The sequence below is a fragment of the Pseudophryne corroboree genome, chromosome 4 (assembly GCF_028390025.1).
Source record: "Pseudophryne corroboree isolate aPseCor3 chromosome 4, aPseCor3.hap2, whole genome shotgun sequence".
Taxonomy (NCBI): domain Eukaryota; kingdom Metazoa; phylum Chordata; class Amphibia; order Anura; family Myobatrachidae; genus Pseudophryne; species Pseudophryne corroboree.
Window position 1 is genome coordinate 241,404,762 of NC_086447.1, and position 21,786 is coordinate 241,426,547.

The following is a 21,786-nucleotide window of genomic DNA, read 5'->3' on the forward strand; positions in this document are numbered from 1 at the left end:
TTTCCCTGTACTTCCTATATCCTCTCTGACTCTGCTGAGTCAGGTGGGGTACTGACTGGGAAGGAGCCTATTTCAAATTTTCAGATTTAACGTGTCAGGCTCCACTTGTCCACTGGCTATACCCCAGCATAAGTACAGTGTCCCCCACAGATTTGGGGAAATGGATTTTACTGGTAAGTACAATAATCCTGTACTTAGACAGATAGTATTGACCTAATTAATTCATACATTTATTGACAATTTCTAATAAAGTTTTAAATAAAAATATTTGCCAGTTAAGTGGATAATAGAGTCAGTTATTCTGGAGAGTCACAGTATTTCCTATGTCAAAGTCGAAAAATATTGCAGTACACACATCACGTACAAACCACACACAGATGGCCTCTGCGCGTGTACTTGTTCTCCCGTGCGTGCACATACTCGCAATTTGCATATGGTCGCTCCCGCGGTCCTGCGCGTGGTATGGGTATTTACGGCGGAGTTTGTGAACGCATGGAGAGCTATCAAAACACATTACATATTTAATCCAAATAGTGCACAATGTACACGTAGTCTCCTTACACCACATCAGAAAGTTATAGCTGTTTAAATGGTTGCAGAACAAAGGGATTCACCTTTGCAGGATAAGAGGGGACAGACTAATACCGCTTTCACATCGCTAATGCCGGATCCCACCCGGTAAAAGAAACGTGTCCTTACCGGGTGGGATCCGGCATTTGCTCCCCTCTGCTGGCTTTCCGACCCGGCAATATACCGGGTCGGTTGCCATAGCAGCGGGGGGGCGCAGCAGCAGCAGGGGCGGGGGTGGAGGTGGCGCTGGGAGATGAGCTCATCTCCTGCGCCGCCTCTCCCTATGCTGTGAATGGGAACCGTGTCGCATCGACGCGGCTCCCATTCACACTGCACCTGACCCGGTATTCAACCCGGGTATAATCCTTCTTTTATACCGGGTTGAATTAGCGGGTCAGGCGACCCGCTAATTCTCAGAAAGTGCTTTCACATCGCACACTGACCCGTGTCGACACGGCAATATGCTGTGTCGATACCGGGTTATTTGTGCAATGTGAAAGGGGTATAAGGTTATAAGGTGATGTTTGGTATCCAGCTGTAGGGTATTTTAAGGGAAACATTCCGGTGTTGGTCTGCGGAAGATCGCATATTCCTGCTGATAGTTATGTGTAGAAATAGAATATAGATATAAACTGTATTTACTGTATATTATGTATGCGGGGGGAATCCAGAGGAGACCACCCACAAGAGCAGTTAAGAAAGACATCGCCCACCTATTCAAACAGACCTATGACCTCTCCTGTACTGTAAATGACCATCCCTGTGTCCAATGGACAAAGAGATTACAGTATCCATTTTGTTATGTTTTGGATGAAGTGAATAAAGAGAGCCTGCAGCAGGCTTGGTCACACAAGACTCTCAACATTTTCAACCTGATAGCGGAGGACCGGACCGGGAAGCGCATGCGAATATTCTCACGTATGTACATTGACTGTAGCCATTTACTCTGTTGTATTGTAGTGTATGAATTGTATTGTTAACCCCCTTCCAGATATATACTCTGTGGTGTCGGAACCCAGTTTTAACTACAAATCGGTGTTGTGTCCTCTTTTCCCTGCTAGGGTTTAAAGCGTATTACATTACCTAACTGTATAAGGTTTAAAAGTGTATTGATAAGGTGTGTACGCGCTGCGGGTACTTTGTACAGTCAGCGCTGCACAAGGTTTAAGGTGCAACATCACTGCATTGCATTGCTGCATAAGGTTTAAGGTGTAATATCATTGCATTGCATTACGGCGAAGGTTTAAAGTGTATCTAAGTGTGTGTAAGGTATATCTTTCATTCCTGCATATCCTTTTTAATAACAAATGTATACATCAATGAGCTTTGGGACTCAGATAATGTGTGGGTGTATTGTTTTCTCTTAAGGGATACAGCGACTCAGATAATGTGTGGGTGTATTGTTTTCTCTTAAGGGATACAGCGTTTGCGATGTACAGCGCACTGTTATCGTATATGGTAATAAGATGTGCCTGGCGTCTGCAATATATATTAGAGCGGGCATTTTAAATATTTGTGAGAAATCAATTTGGCATTCATACCTACATAGACAGTACATGTAGGATCAAAGAGATACATTTACTAAAGTGGGAGTTTTTTTTATAATTGGTGATGTTGCCAATAGCAACCAATCAGATTCTATCTATTATCAGCTAGATAAATGTTAAGTAGAATCTGATTGGGTGCTATGAGCAACATCACCAGTTCTAAAAAAACCTCACACCTTAGTAAATTTACTTCAATGTATTTCATGAACATGTAAGTACTATGAGTTAAAAACGTATTTCAAAGGAAACCATCAAGCTAAAAGGGGACATTATTATTATTATTATTATTATTATTATTATTATTATTTAGCGGACATGATTATTAACTGTACTTCATTCCTCTCTTTCAGGTTTGCGTGGAGCGATAGCATTTGCTTTAGCAATACGCGACACAGACTCTCAGCCTAAACAGATGATGTTTACCACAACGTTGTTGGTTGTCTTCTTCACAGTGTGGGTTTTTGGTGGGGGTACAACACCAATGCTCACGTGGCTCAAAATCAGGTTAGTAGTTTATTGTGTGGCTATGCTGCAGAGGTATTACTAGTCATTGTTCTATCTGAGGTAGCTAAGTGGGTTCAACTACATCGCTTACACAAATAACAAAAACATTGGGCCTGATTCGTACACAAAAGTAAATGCATCGCATCGAGTAATGTTCGCAAACTGCATATGTGTTGCAGGCTGCATATACATCGTAAAGTAGTTATGATAAATTCTGAGACATGCACATCTTGGTTCCTTCTCACTTGTGGCAGGATGCTTTACTGGGAGCAAATAGGATGGTAAAGAAGCATTTGCACCTATAATAATTTGCCATGGTGTGTGTACATAGAGTTGCATCCTACTCTGAGCTGCACGTATGGAGAGATCCATCCAATTTCAGATGGATCTCTTGCTCCAAGGGGCAAATACTGATGATAGTGGCTGCTCTTCAAACGGAAGACTGGGAGTGATGCGGTCGCATAGATGCATCCAACCTAAAATACCAGCAATGTTTGTATGAGACTTCCAATCACAAAAGGTGGCCATAATTACAACTGCATTACATGTAACTTGGAATCAGGCTCATTGAAGCTTTCACACTATAAAACAGAAAGTTTAAGCTCTACTTATAATGTGGATAACAGTTTTTGGTTGATACCACTATTTTATGTCTGTGTGTTTCTGTTTATTGACAACACGAAGGACTATTCATATGTAGCTCAAACTGTGGCTCAGGCTTAAAGAACGGAAGTATAACTGATCATCTAATCTACCTATTGAAGGATTCTTATGATGACCATACAGCAACAATCAAAACTGAATATGTGGGGCCAGATTCAGATATGTGTGTAAACCCAATGGTTTGCGTCTATCTCTCTGATGTTCTGTGTGTGCGCAGGATCTGTGCTGCACATGTGCAGATCTCTGTCTTGCAGTGCCTCTTATTCATGCTGTGGCCGTTTGGGGGCAGGGAAGAGACAATCATGGACAGTGTTCCATATATTAGGGGCAAATCTGACCCATTTTCTGTTTGTGCCGACGCCAGTGACTGCATGCTTGGATGCAGCTTCACTGGCCCCAGCTGCATGAAAACATCGGCCATCCTGAGTGATCCGATGCTGCGTACTTGGATGCAGCAGCGGACCACAGAAGCTTATTACACAAGACGCCTCCTGCTGCATTAGCAGATTTTAGCAGAGCCGCTGTACACAAAGATGTAACAGCTTTTCTACTGTGCCCATCCCTGAATCTAGCCCTTGGTTCTGAGTTTAGAAATAATATTGCAAGGCTACATATTGTCATTTAACCTCTTTAATTATACGGCAGAATGCTGGACTGAAAGGAACAGTAACGGGAATCAGAGTTGGCAGGAGACATAACAACCCAAGATATTCTGAATATACAATTAATTGCTAAAACTGAGTGTTAAGGGATCTCTTATTGAATGTGAAATAGTATTATGCAAAATAGCTAGTTTGCTATTTAATGAAAAGAAAATATAATGTAAACTAGCTTGTGCCAATCCAGTGCAAATAATTGGCAAAGATGTTCAAGTAGTCTAGAATTTGTTTTTATGAGCTGAATGAATGGCGCAGCTATGATATAAATAGGCACCCACTTCCCTGGATAACAGCTGCGGCGCATGAGTACATTACAGAAATAAATATTCACAGTCTATTTATCATTATTGTACATTAAATACATACTTAAATATATCCATCGTGTTCGATTTATGTCTTGCAGCTGGTGGCCTTGTTGGGAGGGAGTTGCTTGTATAACAGTCAGGCAGTGACTGACAGTGTGCAAGCTTGCTTAACGGAAATCCGCTATTTGTGCAGAATGGGTCCAGTGTATGCGCAATCCTCTAACATCACAGTTGTACACAAAACATTAAGGGCCGGATGTAATGGCTTGTGAGGCGGCTGGAGCTCCGAGACTCCAACCGAACTTGTACGTTTTTATTTTTTTAAAGCAGCAAATGTTTACAAGGCAAAATCTGGATGGTTTTGCCTTGTAAACGTTTGCTTCTTTAAAAACATGTACGAGAAGGGGGCGTGGCTTTGCCAGCAGGAGAGGCAGCTGTGCCCCGAGTGAGCTTCAGCAAAAATCATTTACTACCTTTCCCCACACACGCTTTTGCCCACTTTAGCATCTGCCCCTGCCCTGCCTAAATGCCAGCCACCTGTTGGTTAGTTGTTGTGGAGCCAGGGGACAGGTTTACCCGTCCCTGCAGGTTGTGGCTTACCCGCCCACGCCAAGCCGGGGACCTCAATTTCCACCCTCACGCCGAGGAATTTGGGGAGGTGCGTGGTGGAGCGAAGCTTCCTACCTGTGCATCTCTGTGAGTCTCTGCCAAGCTCCCCGTAAGACTATCTGTGCCCCGGGACTGTGTAATTGTGTTTCCTGCGCTGCTTGCGGAGAGCTCCGTGCTGTGAGCTGCGGCTGCTACTTCCCGCCAGAGGTCGCGGATGGGTAGAGGCAGTGGTGCGGGATAAACAGCTGGGCCCCTTTGTATAGTGGCTGCCAGCTGGGACACTTGGATCACTTTGTGTGCTACACCCGAGGGTCCGGGTGAACGTTCTACCTGCGGTGCGGACTGCTGTGGAGGATCCCTGCTGGAGCTAGCAGACGGCAGCCATTTTGCTTGGGGAGAGGCAGCACTGCCCTGTGTGTGTGCGGTCCAACAGAAAGGAGACTCTGCTAATAACTCAGGCAACTCTTGCCACCCTCAGCCTCAGTGTCTGCAGATTGCAGGAGAAATTTGATAAGCAGGCTATTAAGTGGTGAATGAAAGGGAAGACCCATTTTCCCTTCTCTCTTTACCGTATACACACTATGAGTTTGCTTCTAGACCTACAACATACCGGATACAAATACAGTAGTACCTTCTCTTACGTTTACCTCCTTGGTACGGTACAGGTGGTTATGTCACCACATATGATGATGATGATTTCCATGGCTACTTAATGGCCTGCTAATGCCAATCCACTGGGAGTCACTACGTTACAGGCCCTTCTTTCTCAGCAAACTGTGTAAACAAGTAACAGCTACATGTCCTGACCTCTCCGACCTTCCGCTACAATCCTTCCTTTCTGCATCATGGTCAGAAAAAAGAATAGGAAAGCCTCCCAAATAATTAATACGCCTCCACCAAATGTGACCATGTCCCAGACAGATTTGAGGCCATTCCTTCAGCCCACTCCCCTTAGGCCTAATGAGGATCTCTCAGCCTCTAGCCCATCCTCCCCCCCCCTCCTGATACTCATGCGGCCTCCTCGCCAGTGGATGGAGATCGTCCCCTGCCTAAGGGGGATAGCGACATTCAAGACATTCTAAATTTCATTAGGAATTTCCCCACTAAACAAGATCTCCAAGACACCATCAGGCGTGAACTAGCCACTATTAGGTATGACATTTCCCAACTCACCGACTGAGTGTCCACATTGGAAGACTGTTAGGATTCAACTGGGATGTTTCTTAAATTTTTACAAGATGTTGTCTCAGCCCAATCAGCAGAAATTAGATCCCTCCAAGGTCGGCTGACGGATCTCGATTATTGAGGGAGTAGAAATAACATTCGAGTCAGGGGCTTGCCAGAAGATGTCCCTCAATCTGGTCTGGAGGACGCCCTCACAGAGATCTTCAACGCGATCCTGGGAAACAATCCGAGTGACACCATAATGTTTGATAGGGCCCTCCGATCACTCAAACCTAGAGGATTCCAATTGGACCGACCTCGTGACGTCATATGCTATTTACATTACTATTCTCAAAAGGATGACATCATGCTCAAGGTACATCAATTGGACGGAATCAATTTTCATGGTACATCGGTCCACATATATCAAGATCTGTCCTGTTACACCCCTCAGCAGCAGAAAACTCTCAAACCACTGATGGATGATCTTCGAAAACGTCAGCAGAAGTATCACTGGGGTTTCCCCTTTAGCCTGCAAGTATCTTTATCCGGGAAGATGCACTACCTGAACACCTCATCCGATCTACCACAGTTCTGTTCTGGACTCTGTTTACCAAAAATCTCCTTACCCACCTGGGAATTTGCTACACAAAAACTACACCTTTCCCGATCACTAGAGGCTGGATCCCAATGGCAAGAGGCCTGTAGCCCAAAGGCAAAGAGATCCTTTGCTTCCCTGGGCTCCCATGACTCCAATGTTACTTGAATGTTTGTGTATAAGTGATGTGGTTTTTTTTTTCTACTTTTGTCTCTTCTTTCTACACTTATAGCTGGAATCCACTGTGACACACGGCGGTGAGACCCAACCTTTTACTATCTTTACTGAAGTCAGGATGTTGATATATTTGATAGTTTAAATTTCTGATCCTTCAGCGCACAGGCCCTATGGATGTTTAGTGATTTATGCTGGTTATTTGATGTTTACATTTGATTTAAGCCTAATCTTATATTCATTATGATGCTAATGGTTTGCCTAACTTGCGATATGCCCTACTGGTGACTCCCTAGCCCCACACCCGCTTGCGGCTATAATGCCTTTTGGGTTTCTGATTCCAAAGGGTATCAGTGTGCCCACGGCGGTTTTTTCCTTTAATGTTCATACTGTTCTTGTTCCTAGATTTTTGTCCCCCTCCCTCTCCATTTTCCTACCTTGTCTTTTTTCTCTTTCTTTTTTGACCATTCTAGGAACTGTGGCATACTGTACTGTTTTCTGGCCTCCATGATTTCGTTGGGCAAATTAAAAAATCTTATTCATTAATGCCAAAGGCCTGAACACTCCGGAGAAGAGGTCCGCTCTACTTAGGTCGTTATGGTCTGACAGGGTCGATATTGCTTTCGTCCAAGAGACACATTTTAGGATTTCTGGCAGCACTGATTAATACTAAGTCTAAGGGTGTGGCCATATTGTTTTCTAGGAATCTCCTGGTATCTGATGTTTCTGTTCACAAACCGATCCTGGGTAGGGTGCTCATAGTTCATTGTATAGTTTTTCTGTGATCCTATACATTTGTAGTGGTATACGCCCCTAATAAGGGCCAGGCGTCTTTTTTTCACTCCCATCTCCTCCAAATGGAACCTCTCCTTCTCAGTATTGTAGTTTGGCGAGGAAGGGGGGGGGGGGTCTGAATTGGACCATAGACCCTTCTCTAGACTCTTCTTCTACTACCCCTAGAGCCTCTCAATGAAAATATTGTTGCGTTAAGAGGATCTTCCATGAACTCCAGTTGGCCAACTCTTGGAGGGTCCTTCACCCGTCTGGGTGTGATTAATCTTTCTATTCTAACCCGCATCAGGCTTACTCGTATTTTGACTATTTGTTTCTTCACTGGAACTGTCAACTTAATGAATCTTTATTACAGGATAAATAATGCAGAGGTGAGGTCGAAATATTATCGGAATATTTTGCTATTAATGATACTGCGGATATTTCATGGGTTATTTTATGGGAGACGCATAAGTGCACTTTACGAGGTAAATTTATTCAACTGGGCTCCTATATAAAGAAACAAAGAATGGCTCCTATAGTCTGCTTGCTACAAAAAATTCATTCTCTTGAGACCCAGCATAAATTATCCCTATCTAGAGATGATCATATAGCATTAACCGAGGCGAGAGCCCAATTGAATAAAACTGTCAGTGATAGTACTAAACTTTCTATCTGCAAATGTCGCTCTAAATACTATCAATGGGGTAGCAAGCCAGGTCGTCTCTTAGCTCAGGCGCGGCAAGCCCAGAGAGCGTCCTCATTTATTTATGTCTATGAAAGACTGTAAAGGCTCCCTATGCTTTAAGACACCCAAAATAGTGGCCTGTTTTAAGCACTATTATGCTGCCCTTTATAACTTACGTAAACCCATGTCGAATTTTGACCTTCTTCAGGACACTCTCCGAATCAGAGCCTACTTGCAAAAGGTTTCTTTCCCCACCCTTCCTCCTTCCGACAGAGAGACATTGGAAAAGCCCTTTACTTTGCAGGAGGTGGAAGGGGCTATCACATCTGCCCCCTCTGGCAAAAGTCCAGGCCTGGAAGGATTCCCCATTATTTACTACAAAATGTTTAAGGACACTCTGGCTCCTAGACTTCTTCAGGCTTTTAACTCTATTTCTGCAGACACCCATTTTTCTGGGCAATCCTTAGAAGCTCATATAACTGTGATCCCCAAACAGGGTAAAGACCCCTCGGTATGCTCTAGCTACAGACCCATTTCTCTCCTCAACACAGATGTCAAAATCTTTGCAAAGTTGATGGCAAATAGATTAAATGAATTTCTCCCCTCACTAATACATAACGATCAGGTGGGATTTGTCCCTGGTCGGGAGGCAAAAGATAACACCACTAAGGTGCTGAATCTAAACCACCTAGCTTCTCGTGGTGGAGCTCCTACTGTTCTATTGTCTACTGATGCCGAAAAGGCATTCGATAGAGTTGGCTGGGGTTTTATGAGGTTGGTACTGGAGCACAGCGGTTTGGGTTCACAGGCTCTTAGCAGGAGCATGGCCCTTTATACACGACCAACCATCCGTGTATAATGGTTCCCTTTCTGAGTCTTTCTCCATAAGTAATGGAACGAGAAAAGGACGCCCCCTTTCCTCTCTGATCTTCGTCCTTTGCTTTAAAGCCATGGCCAAGGCTATTAGGTCTAACGATTGTATCTCCGGTCTCTACATTGGAGACAAGGAATATAAACTAGCAATGTTTGCAGATGATTTAATGGCGATAGTCACATCCCCCGTCTCCTCTTTGCCCCATTTTTTGAGTGAACTGGACACTTTTAGTAAATTCTCTAATTTTAAAGTTAACATTTTAAAGTCCTGTGCTTTAAACATCTCTGCCCCTCCCACCATGGTGAACAACCTTTAAACGTTCCTTCCCTTTCATTTGGGAGCCCTCCCATATTACATATTTAGATGTTCAACTGCCTAGCAACTTAACTCGTCTAATTTCTCTAAATTATTCCCCGCTTCTCCAGACACTGAGGGCTGATTATAGCAGGTGGCATTTTAAGCAACTCTTCTGGCTGGGTAGGTTGAATATCGTTAAGATGAACACCCTTCCTAAACTCTTATACATACTTCAGACTTTCCCGGTTGGGGTTCCAGATTCCTGGTTCCGGTCCATACAACTGCTAACACAGCAATTTATATGGTTTCGTAATAGGCCCCGGATGAGCTGATCTGTTCTTGCGCGACCTGTTAGATGTGGTGTTTTTCAACTGCCGGACATAAAAACATATTATCATGCAATATTACTTAACAGAATTCTGGATTGGACCAGGAGTCAGGAAACTAAACAGTGGATGGAGTTGGAAGCTCTATATATGCAGCAATATTCTGAAATCTTCCCCTGGCCCCCTAAGTACCCTTTTGTTCACCCAACTATTTCTCCTACTCTTTCCTTCTGGAAGGTAGCGCGACGTTGGCTATATATATCTTCTATATTTGGCCATTTGACCTCTTTTCTAGCTAACGTGGGTTTTACACCTGGTTTTACTCCTTCCCACTTTCGTACAAGGGCGGTGGAGGGTCTCTTTAGAGTCAGTCAACTTGTGACAACACTGTGGGTTAAACAATTCTCTGATATTAGAGCAAAATGGGAAATGCCACATTCTGATTTCTGGAAATACCTGCAGGTCAAACATTTCTTGAACTCGGGCGGTAGAGTCTCTCAAACCTCTAGAGAATTGACACCATTTGAGAGGCTTTGTATTGCCCCCTGTAACCATACTCATACGATCTCTGCTTTATATAAGCAGCTACAGAGTCCCTCCTCCATCACATCCCCCTCCTGTATCTTAGCTTGGGAAAAAGATTTAGATGTTACATTCTCAGACAAAGAATGGGAAGCTATTTTCCTCAAAACTCACCGAAGCTCCATTTGTGTACAAGCGAGGGAAACTCAATATAAAATTTGAATGAGATGGTATAGATCGCCTTCCCTTCTCCATGCTATTTACCCTCATGTGTCTGATAAATGTTGGAGATGCCAAAATGTTATAGGCTCTCTCTTGCATGTTTTGTGGAACTGCCCATTAATTCATCCCTTTTGGAATTCTGTTATTATGATCTACCAAGATATACTTAAAACTTCTGTCCCTGACACTCCAGCCTTTTGGCTGTTGAACCATTCCACATTGTCCTTGTCTTGTACTTCGCCACCTGAGTATTGCCGCCCGTGCAATCATCCCTTCCCTCTTGAGATCCACTACCCCTCCTACCCAAAGGTTATGGTTTACTAGAATTGACTTCTATATAAACATGGATGATATTCTTCTGGCCTGGAGAGATAGATTGTCTGAATTCATTGCCATATGTCTTCCCTGGTTAAATTATAAATCTTCATTGGTATATGTCGATTTTGGATTATCAACAACAGTGAATTTGGGGAATGTATCTTAAGATGCTCCTACTAGATCCCCACAGTAGGCCTCCCTGGTTTGGTCACCTCTCTCTTTCTTGTGAACCTTCTTTAAACTTTTTCTTCCACATCCCTTTCTTTAAACTAATTTTATTTTTCTAATTGATGTACGTTAAATTTTAAATGGCATTACGTCGGATGTTGATTGTATCGATTCTATACCAAGATTGCTTCGGCCGTCTCGAAAGCCATTACATCCAGCCGTAGGTGTGCATACTAGAGATGAGCGCCTGAAATTTTTCGGGTTTTGTGTTTTGGTTTTGGGTTCGGTTCCGCGGCCGTGTTTTGGGTTCGAACGCGTTTTGGCAAAACCTCACCGAATTATTTTTGTCGGATTCGGGTGTGTTTTGGATTCGGGTGTTTTTTTCCAAAAACACTAAAAAACAGCTTAAATCATAGAATTTGGGGGTCATTTTGATCCCAAAGTATTATTAACCTCAAAAACCATAATTTACACTCATTTTCAGTCTATTCTGAATACCTCACACCTCACAATATTATTTTTAGTCCTAAAATTTGCACCGAGGTCGCTGTGTGAGTAAGATAAGCGACCCTAGTGGCCGACACAAACACCGGGCCCATCTAGGAGTGGCACTGCAGTGTCACGCAGGATGTCCCTTCCAAAAAACCCTCCCCAAACAGCACATGACGCAAAGAAAAAAAGAGGCGCAATGAGGTAGCTGTGTGAGTAAGATTAGCGACCCTAGTGGCCGACACAAACACCGGGCCCATCTAGGAGTGGCATTTTTGTTCTCCATATTTTAATAGGCACAACTAAAAGGCACCTCAGGTAAACAATGGAGATGGATGGATTGGATACTAGTATACAATTATGGACGGGCTGCCGAGTGCCGACACAGAGGTAGCCACAGCCGTGAACTACCGCACTGTACTGTGTCTGCTGCTAATATATAGACTGGTTGATAAAGAGATAGTATACTCGTAACTAGTATGTATGTATAAAGAAAGAAAAAAAAACCACGGTTAGGTGGTATATACAATTATGGACGGGCTGCCGAGTGCCGACACAGAGGTAGCCACAGCCGTGAACTACCGCACTGTACTGTGTCTGCTGCTAATATATAGACTGGTTGATAAAGAGATAGTATACTCGTAACTAGTATGTATGTATAAAGAAAGAAAAAAAAACCACGGTTAGGTCACTGGTATATACAATTATGGACGGGCTGCCGAGTGCCGACACAGAGGTAGCCACAGCCGTGAACTACCGCACTGTACTGTGTCTGCTGCTAATATATAGACTGGTTGATAAAGAGATAGTATACTCGTAACTAGTATGTATGTATAAAGAAAGAAAAAAAAAACACGGTTAGGTCACTGGTATATACAATTATGGACGGGCTGCCGAGTGCCGACACAGAGGTAGCCACAGCCGTGAACTACCGCACTGTACTGTGTCTGCTGCTAATATATAGACTGGTTGATAAAGAGATAGTATACTCGTAACTAGTATGTATGTATAAAGAAAGAAAAAAAAACCACGGTTAGGTCACTGGTATATACAATTATGGACGGGCTGCCGAGTGCCGACACAGAGGTAGCCACAGCCGTGAACTACCGCACTGTACTGTGTCTGCTGCTAATATATAGACTGGTTGATAAAGAGATAGTATACTCGTAACTAGTATGTATGTATAAAGAAAGAAAAAAAAACCACGGTTAGGTGGTATATACAATTATGGACGGGCTGCCGAGTGCCGACACAGAGGTAGCCACAGCCGTGAACTACCGCACTGTACTGTGTCTGCTGCTAATATATAGACTGGTTGATAAAGAGATAGTATACTCGTAACTAGTATGTATGTATAAAGAAAGAAAAAAAAACCACGGTTAGGTCACTGGTATATACAATTATGGACGGGCTGCCGAGTGCCGACACAGAGGTAGCCACAGCCGTGAACTACCGCACTGTACACTGGTTGATAAAGAGATAGTAGTATACTCGTAACAACTAGTATGACGACGGTATAAAGAATGAAAAAAAAACCACGGTTAGGTGGTATATAATACAATTATGGTTGGACGGACTGCCTGCCGAGTGCCGACACAGAGGTAGCCACAGCCGTGAACTACCGCACTGTACACTGGTTGATAAAGAGATAGTAGTATACTCGTAACAACTAGTATGACACTATGACGGTATAAAGAATGAAAAAAAAACCACGGTTAGGTGGTATATATTATAATAATAATACAATTATGGATGGACGGACTGCCTGCCGACTGCCGACACAGAGGTAGCCACAGCCGTGAACTACCGCACTGTACACTGGTTGATAAAGAGATAGTAGTATACTCGTAACAATTAGGATGACACTATGACGGTATAAAGAATGAAAAAAAAACCACGGTTAGGTGGTAGGTATATAATAATAAATAATACAATTCTGGTCGGACGGACTGCCTGCCGTGTGCCGACACAGAGGTAGCCACAGCCGTGAACTACCGCACTGTACACTGGTTGATAAAGAGATAGTAGTATACTCGTAACAATTAGGATGACACTATGACGGTATAAAGAATGAAAAAAAAACCACGGTTAGGTGGTAGGTATATAATAATAAATAATACAATTCTGGTCGGACGGACTGCCTGCCGTGTGCCGACACAGAGGTAGCCACAGCCGTGAACTACCGCACTGTACACTGGTTGATAAAGAGATAGTAGTATACTCGTAACAATTAGGATGACACTATGACGGTATAAAGAATGAAAAAAAAACCACGGTTAGGTGGTAGGTATATAATAATAAATAATACAATTCTGGTCGGACGGACTGCCTGCCGTGTGCCGACACAGAGGTAGCCACAGCCGTGAACTACCGCACTGTACTGTGTCTGCTGCTAATATAGACTGGTTGATATTTAAAGAGATATTAGTAGTATACAACAATACTATACTGGTGGTCAGGCACTGGTCACCACTCCTGCAGCAAAAGTGTGCACTGTTAATTAATATAATTGTACTCCTGGCTCCTGCTAACAACCTGCAGTGCTCCCCAGTCTCCCCCACAATTAATTATAAGCTTTTAATTTATACATTGATGACTGTGCAGCACACTGGGCTGAGCTGAGTGCACACAGACTGAGTCACACTGTGTGACTGACTGTGCTGTGTATCGTTTTTTTTTTCAGGCAGAGAACGGATATAGCAGAGAGAAGTGAACGGATATATTATATTAAATAAAAGTTAACTAGCAACTGCACTGGTCACTGACTGTGGTAAACTAACTCTGTCTGCGACTCTGCACAATCTCTCTCTATCTAATCTATCTATCTCTATTCTAATGGAGAGGACGCCAGACACGTCCTCTCCCTATCAATCTCAATGCACGAGTGAAAATGGCGGCGACGCGCGGCTCCTTATATAGAATCCGAGTCTCGCGATAGAATCCGAGCCTCGCGAGAATCCGACAGCGTCATGATGACGTTCGGGCGCGCTCGGGTTAACCGAGCAAGGCGGGAAGATCCGAGTCGCTCGGACCCGTGGAAAAAAAAGTGAAGTTCGTGCGGGTTCGGATTCAAAGAAACCGAACCCGCTCATCTCTAGTGCATACAGCTGTGAATCAGGCCCATAGTGTGACAAGACCAAACTGGCACAGCCTGGTCCTGATTGTGGATTTTGAAAGGGAACCACCCATAACAGCTGTAATATGCTGAGGGTAGGGGCGCTAGTCCCCCCCCCATATCTTTATTATTTATTCTTTCTTTTTACTCTATGCATGTTGATAATGATGACTGGTGTATCTATACTGCTGCTACATATGGATATTCTACTTGTGTGTTCCTATTCTCAGTGGTATATATGTAACTCACAATGACTGCACACATGAGAAGGCTATTACTTTGTCTGCATTTTACATGTGCATGTAACTTGCTCTCAGCTATAGATGAGAGCCATAATGTGAAGCAAAGATTCATTGAAGAACTGGAGATGGTGACAGATTTGCAATCATCTGTTTATTATACAGTGTACAATCCGCAACCACAGCGGCTCAGTGCTAGAGAGCACATTTATTTTGCACATGGATGGTCTGATATGTTACAGTGTAGCTTTATTTGTATAAGAGAAATGCAAATCAGTCACAGTGGTAATTATCCCACAAAGAGCTTTAGAAATATTTGTTTCTACTTCAAGTGTTCTTGAACTGTAAGCTTACTGTGTTTTGCAGTTCACTCAACTGTGATGTTGGAACATTCTGTACTCTAATTTAATTTTTTTAAGAATTCAAAAGCTTCTGAGAATTTAATTTTACATACATTTTTATTAAAGTGAAGCATTTTTCTAAGCAGCATTCTGCAGAAACCCCCAAAAAGTACTAAACCATATAGAAATTTGCCATATAAAATGAGAAACATTTGATCTAACAGTTTGAATGGTTTATAAATAAATACATTTTCTGTCAAATATTTTAATGGCTTAGATTTTGATGCATAATATATTAGTAAAATCACTGATATACTGCTATTAAAGGGTAAGGAGAAATCATTGTTAACCCATCCTATAGTGAATATTTTGTGCACTAATAGTTGTAATCCATTTTAGGTTGCTGAGGTTCCTGTTTAGCAAATATATCGTATTTAGGAGGTGATTCAGTTAGTTGCAAGGTTCTGTTGGAACCTCACCTGCTAATACTTTGAGGGTTAACAAGGTAGGATAATCTTGGTTTTTGCTCAAACCACACAGAGCAAAGTTTTCCTCCTGCAAATACCTGCTATGCGTATGTCGCAGAACCTCACACTTAAGTAAATTTCACCCCAAAAATGCCAGATTATTGGCTCTGGAAGAGGAATGAAATAAATGTTACTCTTGTAAGAGGTCAATTTAATAAGCCACCCGTTGGGGGAGGGGTTGCCATTTTATTTCACAAACACCAGCAATGGCACTAGACCGCATTGTGGCTTGATTTTGCACCAGATTTGTAGATTTATATACAGTGTATATAAATATATATATATATATATATATATATATATATATAAAGAAAAATTAGGAGAGCGGACTTATGAGTTAAAAGATATTTCCTTTATAAATAAAAATGCAATATCCACATACATTTCAGTTTAAAATCACAATCACAGCAATGTTTAAAAACCGTAATGGCTGTGCTCCGTCTGGACGATTCTGTTACACTGGCTCCGGACCCAGCGGCTGACGTAACAACGCCCACGTACGTGGATATTGCATTTTTATTTATAAAGGAAATATATTTTAACTTATAAGTGCGCTCTCCTAATTCTTCTTAGCAACAATACCAATTACTCCATTGGCCTGGAGCTGGATGTAGCTGCACGTGAGGGAATTAAAGGAGAAAAGGAAATAACTCTGGAGCATTCGGACTAATTGCGCAGAGACTGAGTATCTATTACCATATGTGTATATATATATATATATATATATATATATGGAAAGTGGGGTAGACCTAACAATAGCGCTAAATGAAGAGCTCAACCTCAAGACGTACTCCCTGTTAGACGGAGTACAGAAGTACAAATGCAGAGAAAGGGGTAGTGTCTAAGGGAGCTGAACCCAATGATATCTTCCAGAATTTGACCACAAATCACTTTAAATTATTTTTTTTTTATATATTTATATAAAAGTATTCAACAATCACAGTGAATAACAAATGGCTGACATAATCAAAATGCAGACATCAGATATGGACACCATATATTGCGGATCATTGGTAAGTCCAATGTGGTTTTCTTAATTATTACATATCTGCTGACTAGGAGAAGCCACTCTTCCTGCTGAGGATTATCCACGAAAATGAAATTGTGGCTTATACCGAACTCAGCATTATTGTATTACTGTTTGCCTTACTGAGTTGGCATATTCAATACAAACCTTGCTGTGGAATCAGCTCATTCTTTATTACATCTGTTATTGCAAAGCCTGTTTTACTGACGTGGGATTAATACGATCATTAATTGGTCATCTATTCCTTTATGTTCTTCCGACTTGTTTTTGATATTGAGCCCCTGACGAAGTCCAGTTGGACGAAACGCGTCAGGTTTCTGGTTCGGATATAAGAACATCGGATGTGTAATAATTAAGAAAACCACATTGGACTTACCAATGATTCGCAATATATGGTGTCCATATCTGATGTCTGCATTTTGATTATGTCAGCCATTTGTTATTCACTGTGATTGTTGAATACTTTTATATAAATATATTAAAAAATATATTTTAAAGTGATTTGTGGTCAAATTCTGGAAGATATCATTGGGTTCAGCTCCCTTAGACACCACCCCTTTCTCTGCATATATATATATATATATATATATATAATGTGTGTGTGTATATATATATATATATATATATACACATATATATAAAAAATATATTTATATCTGTACAGAGCTGCAAAAAAAATGTGCTTGTTCGGAGCTACCTTAAGTGTGGCATGTGTTTCTTCATAGCTTTAGCCCTTGTATTGCCTTCCATCAGCCCCAGCTCACCACTCTTCCCATGTCGCTCCATAGCCTCAGCCCCCCACCCGATTTTCTCTCAAGTAGCCTCAGCTCGCTCCCCCTCCTGTCTCTCCATAGCCTCTGCTAACCCCCTCTGTATCTCTCCATAGCTTCAGCCCCCCCCTGTGTCTCTGCAGCAGCCTCAGTCCTCCCCTCCCCCGTGTCACTCCATGGCCTAATCTTCCTGTGTTTTTCCATAGCTTCAGCTCCTCCCATTTCTCCCTATGGCCTCAAACCCCTGGTGTCTCTCCAGCAACCTCAGCTCCCCGACTTCCATCTCTGCAGCAGCAGCCTCAGCCCCCCCCCCATCTCTCCTTAACCTCAGCTCCCCCACCTCCTTGCTTCTCCAATGGCCTTATAACTCTTACCTTGATTTTATGCTTGCTATTCCTCACAGTGACAGCTGTGATTGGCCACTCTGTTCTTCATCACGTGGACGTCATGATCATCACATCACGAGCACTGTGCAAAAACCCCCAATATTTTATTGTAGCAAGTGATGCCGATGACGGGGCTTCTTGGGGATGATGATGAGGTACCAAATGACCAGGGTCCCTTGGAATCCTGGAGCCTGACGTACAAGTGTTCCCCTTATACCTCCCTGTTGCCAGGCCTGCATATACTATAACTGCACTTACTTGCAAGGACTCACGGGATTGAACTAATTTTATTGTACTGAGCCAACCTAATGAAGCATCTGTCAGTTCACTAAGAATCATTGATACCACTGAGACTATGCACAGAAACACAATACAGCAACACAAATTCATATTATTAAATGTGATAATGGGTGTTCCCCTAACAGAGGTGTCACTAAGTCTGTTGACACCCGATGCGCAGACTACTGCCGACCAAGTGTTCAGAAGGCATCCTGTCAGGAAAGAGGGTGTGATCTGGCATGCAGGGGGCATGGCATCGTGGCAAGCCCCCCATTTACCACAAAACAGGGGCGTAGCTGCACTGCCTACTCCGCCTCATTGACAGGAGCCAAGTGCTGCAGGATAATGTCACAGTTCAGCACCAGGCTCCCTGTCACTGTGGAGGAGCCGCTGTTTTCGACACCCCCTTGGAGGGTGACACCTGGGTGCGGTCCGCACTCTCATAGTGAGGAATTTAGCTCTGCTGATCCCCTGACTGTGGATGTCCATGACAGCCAGTGGATGTAGCAATGTGGCCAGGAATGGAACAATAGAATCTACTGAACTCTGTTTCTGTAATACAGTGACACTGGAGTCTTGATACATTCTACCCTTCTAGAGCATAGAGAAGTGAAGTTTCTCATAGTAACCAATCATCCTAAACATGTGTTGGGAGCTTGTGTCAGGGTGTGATTTCCTTTCCACCCATATGTTTTCAATAACATGCATTTAAAGGAAGATTTGCAGAGCTAGAATTCTGTGAACCATTAGCAGTTTTAATGAAGATAATAACTATAGTTACTTTACGGCATTACTGCTGTACTGAATGTCATCTCTTGAATCATCATGGGAATATATGGGGTGGTACAAGTATAGCTCCAGCACCCACACCACCCACAGAAGTGGTGCCATACACCACAGGTATTACAGTAGCTAGGAATCCACATAGTTAGGTTGGGGCTAAATAGTAAATGTACTTATCACAGTGCTCCGCTTGCCAACTTCCCTCTGATATAATTAATTCTTCCCATATCTACAATTCAAAAGGTGGATTGTCATGTAAATGCAGACATAGTATAATATTATGGATGCAAAAACAACTTATTATGCAGAATTTTAATTTTATTTAATGTTCCAAAGTACTTTTTAATCAAGCGTGTGTTTTAAATCATGGAATATGCTTTTGAGAAATTCAGGCTTGCAGACTTGCCATTTGTCTTAATAATGAGAGGTGTAACACTTCAATGAGCAATTCAGATTATTTAATTAATGAAGACTGATATAGCTGATGATTTGCTCTTATCTGAAAGATTTCAAGTTCACATTCAGGAAAATTATAGCTGAATAGATAAATGCCAGCGCCCCATTTGCTGTAGAACTATGGCACTCAGACAACAATTCATTGATATATGGTTGCTTGGATTCACTACAACAGATTTTGCTCTCAGAAATCCTAATCCAAATATTTATACCCAATATTAGTGTCTGCTCATCTGGGAGTAGATATGTCTTCCTGGCGCCTCAGGCACAGGCTGGTGACTCCCAGAGATTGATTATGTCTGGAAGAGTCTGTGTACAACAGCAAAGCGATGCTAGATTAGTTTCACCTGACACATTACTGTAGTTTTATTTAATAGGCGTTGAAAGTGAAAGGTAAAGTGATGTCAATTGTATATATACTACTACAAAATAATCAGTGTTATATACAGTAGCCGAATACTATGAAAGTTTGCAGTTCAACTCATTGATCTAATGCAGTACAAAGGTCAATTTGCATGGTTCTTATTTATTTTTTACCAAAGGAAAGGAAACAAGTATTTCAAAATCCGACAAGTAATACTGTCACCTCTATAAAAGGGACAGGACTTGGACTGTATCTACAGTAACATACAGTAGGCTTTACTGCAGGATACGTTTATTTTGTACAAAGCAGCAGAACCCTCTCCCATTAATGACCTATTGATCAATAAGTGGTACTTTTATAAAGTTGCATAGATAGAAAATCTGTTATTAGTGCCATTTTACCATTAAGATCTTGCTGAGTGATACTCCACTGCCTCATCGTTTCGCTGGGCCATATATATATATATATATATATATATATATATATATTTCTGTGATTTCCACATGCAGCCAAATCTCTCCCAGGATCTATTCTGTGAGACCTATTGAGGAAGCCACACCACTTATACTTTTGAGATTGTTAAACCAGCTATATAATTCTTGAATTTCGTTGTACGTTGGTCAACATCCGAATCAGAAATAGTCTTGAATTTAAAATTGGACACCACACTTTAGTTTGCAAAAATGCCGACATATGGTTGTCAGCACTCCTAAGAGATTATAACCAATAGTATTACTAGGCGACCCTGTAAGGATTTACGCCCAATTAGTTTTAAGGTAGTTTATACAAAACACCATTATCCAACCGATTACACATTTAAGAAGGAATACCTATTAAGCTCTAATCAGGAGCCCTGATATAAGAGCTTCATCCACTAAGTCCAGATATAGGAGATTCTGAATAATCGTACATTAGAGGTTATGATCCTTTATATTAATTCATCATGAGTAAATTAGCCTTTTCCTATATTCGTTACCCCTGATGAAGTCGATAAGACGAAACACGTTGGATTTGTCAGTCAGAGAATCACAACCTAGTCTGTAAAGATACTCCCTGTCGAGCTCGCACCTTGCAAAAAGTGAGGGGATATCTAGATTCCACCTTACAAACGTGTTGGCTGTGTACTCTTTTAGTTGCATTTTATTTACACAATTTTATACTTTGAACTGTGTATACGTTATTAAAATAACTTTTCTCTATCGTCCTAGTGGATGCTGGGGTTCCTGAAAGGACCATGGGGAATAGCGGCTCCGCAGGAGACAGGGCACAAAAAGTAAAGCTTTCCGATCAGGTGGTGTGCACTGGCTCCTCCCCCTATGACCCTCCTCCAAGCCTCAGTTAGATTTTTGTGCCCGGCCGAGAAGGGTGCAATCTAGGTGGCTCTCCTAAAGAGCTGCTTAGAGAAAGTTTAGCTTAGGTTTTTTATTTTACAGTGAGTCCTGCTGGCAACAGGATCACTGCAACGAGGGACTTAGGGGAGAAGAAGTGAACTCACCTGCGTGCAGGATGGATTGGCTTCTTGGCTACTGGACATCAGCTCCAGAGGGACGATCACAGGTACAGCCTGGATGGTCACCGGAGCCTCGCCGCCGGCCCCCTTGCAGATGCTGAAACATGAAGAGGTCCAGAATCGGCGGCAGAAGACTCCTCAGTCTTCTAAAGGTAGCGCACAGCACTGCAGCTGTGCGCCATTTTCCTCTCTGCACACTTCACACGGCAGTCACTGAGGGTGCAGGGCGCTGGGAGGGGAGCGCCCTGGGAGGCAAATGAAAACCTATTTGGCTAAAAAATACCTCACATATAGCCTCCGGGGGCTATATGGAGATATTTAACCCCTGCCAGAATCCACTAAAGAGCGGGAGACGAGCCCGCCGTAAAAGGGGCGGGGCCTATCTCCTCAGCACACAGCGCCATTTTCCTTACACAGCTCCGCTGGTCAGGACGGCTCCCAGGTCTCTCCCCTGCACTGCACTACAGAAACAGGGTAAAACAAGAGAGGGGGGGCAAAATAGTGGCAAAAATTATATTATA

The 21,786-nt window shown here is 42.5% G+C and overlaps 1 protein-coding gene across 1 annotated transcript in view; it reads left to right on the forward strand.

Annotated features, from left to right (window-relative positions):
- SLC9A9 (solute carrier family 9 member A9) overlaps positions 1-21,786 on the forward strand; it is a 1,718,538-nt gene that overhangs the window by 1,088,619 nt on the left and 608,133 nt on the right. Inside the window, 1 exon segment of the mRNA XM_063915975.1 lies at positions 2,468-2,621. Within this exon segment, the coding sequence (XP_063772045.1) occupies positions 2,468-2,621 (154 nt within the window).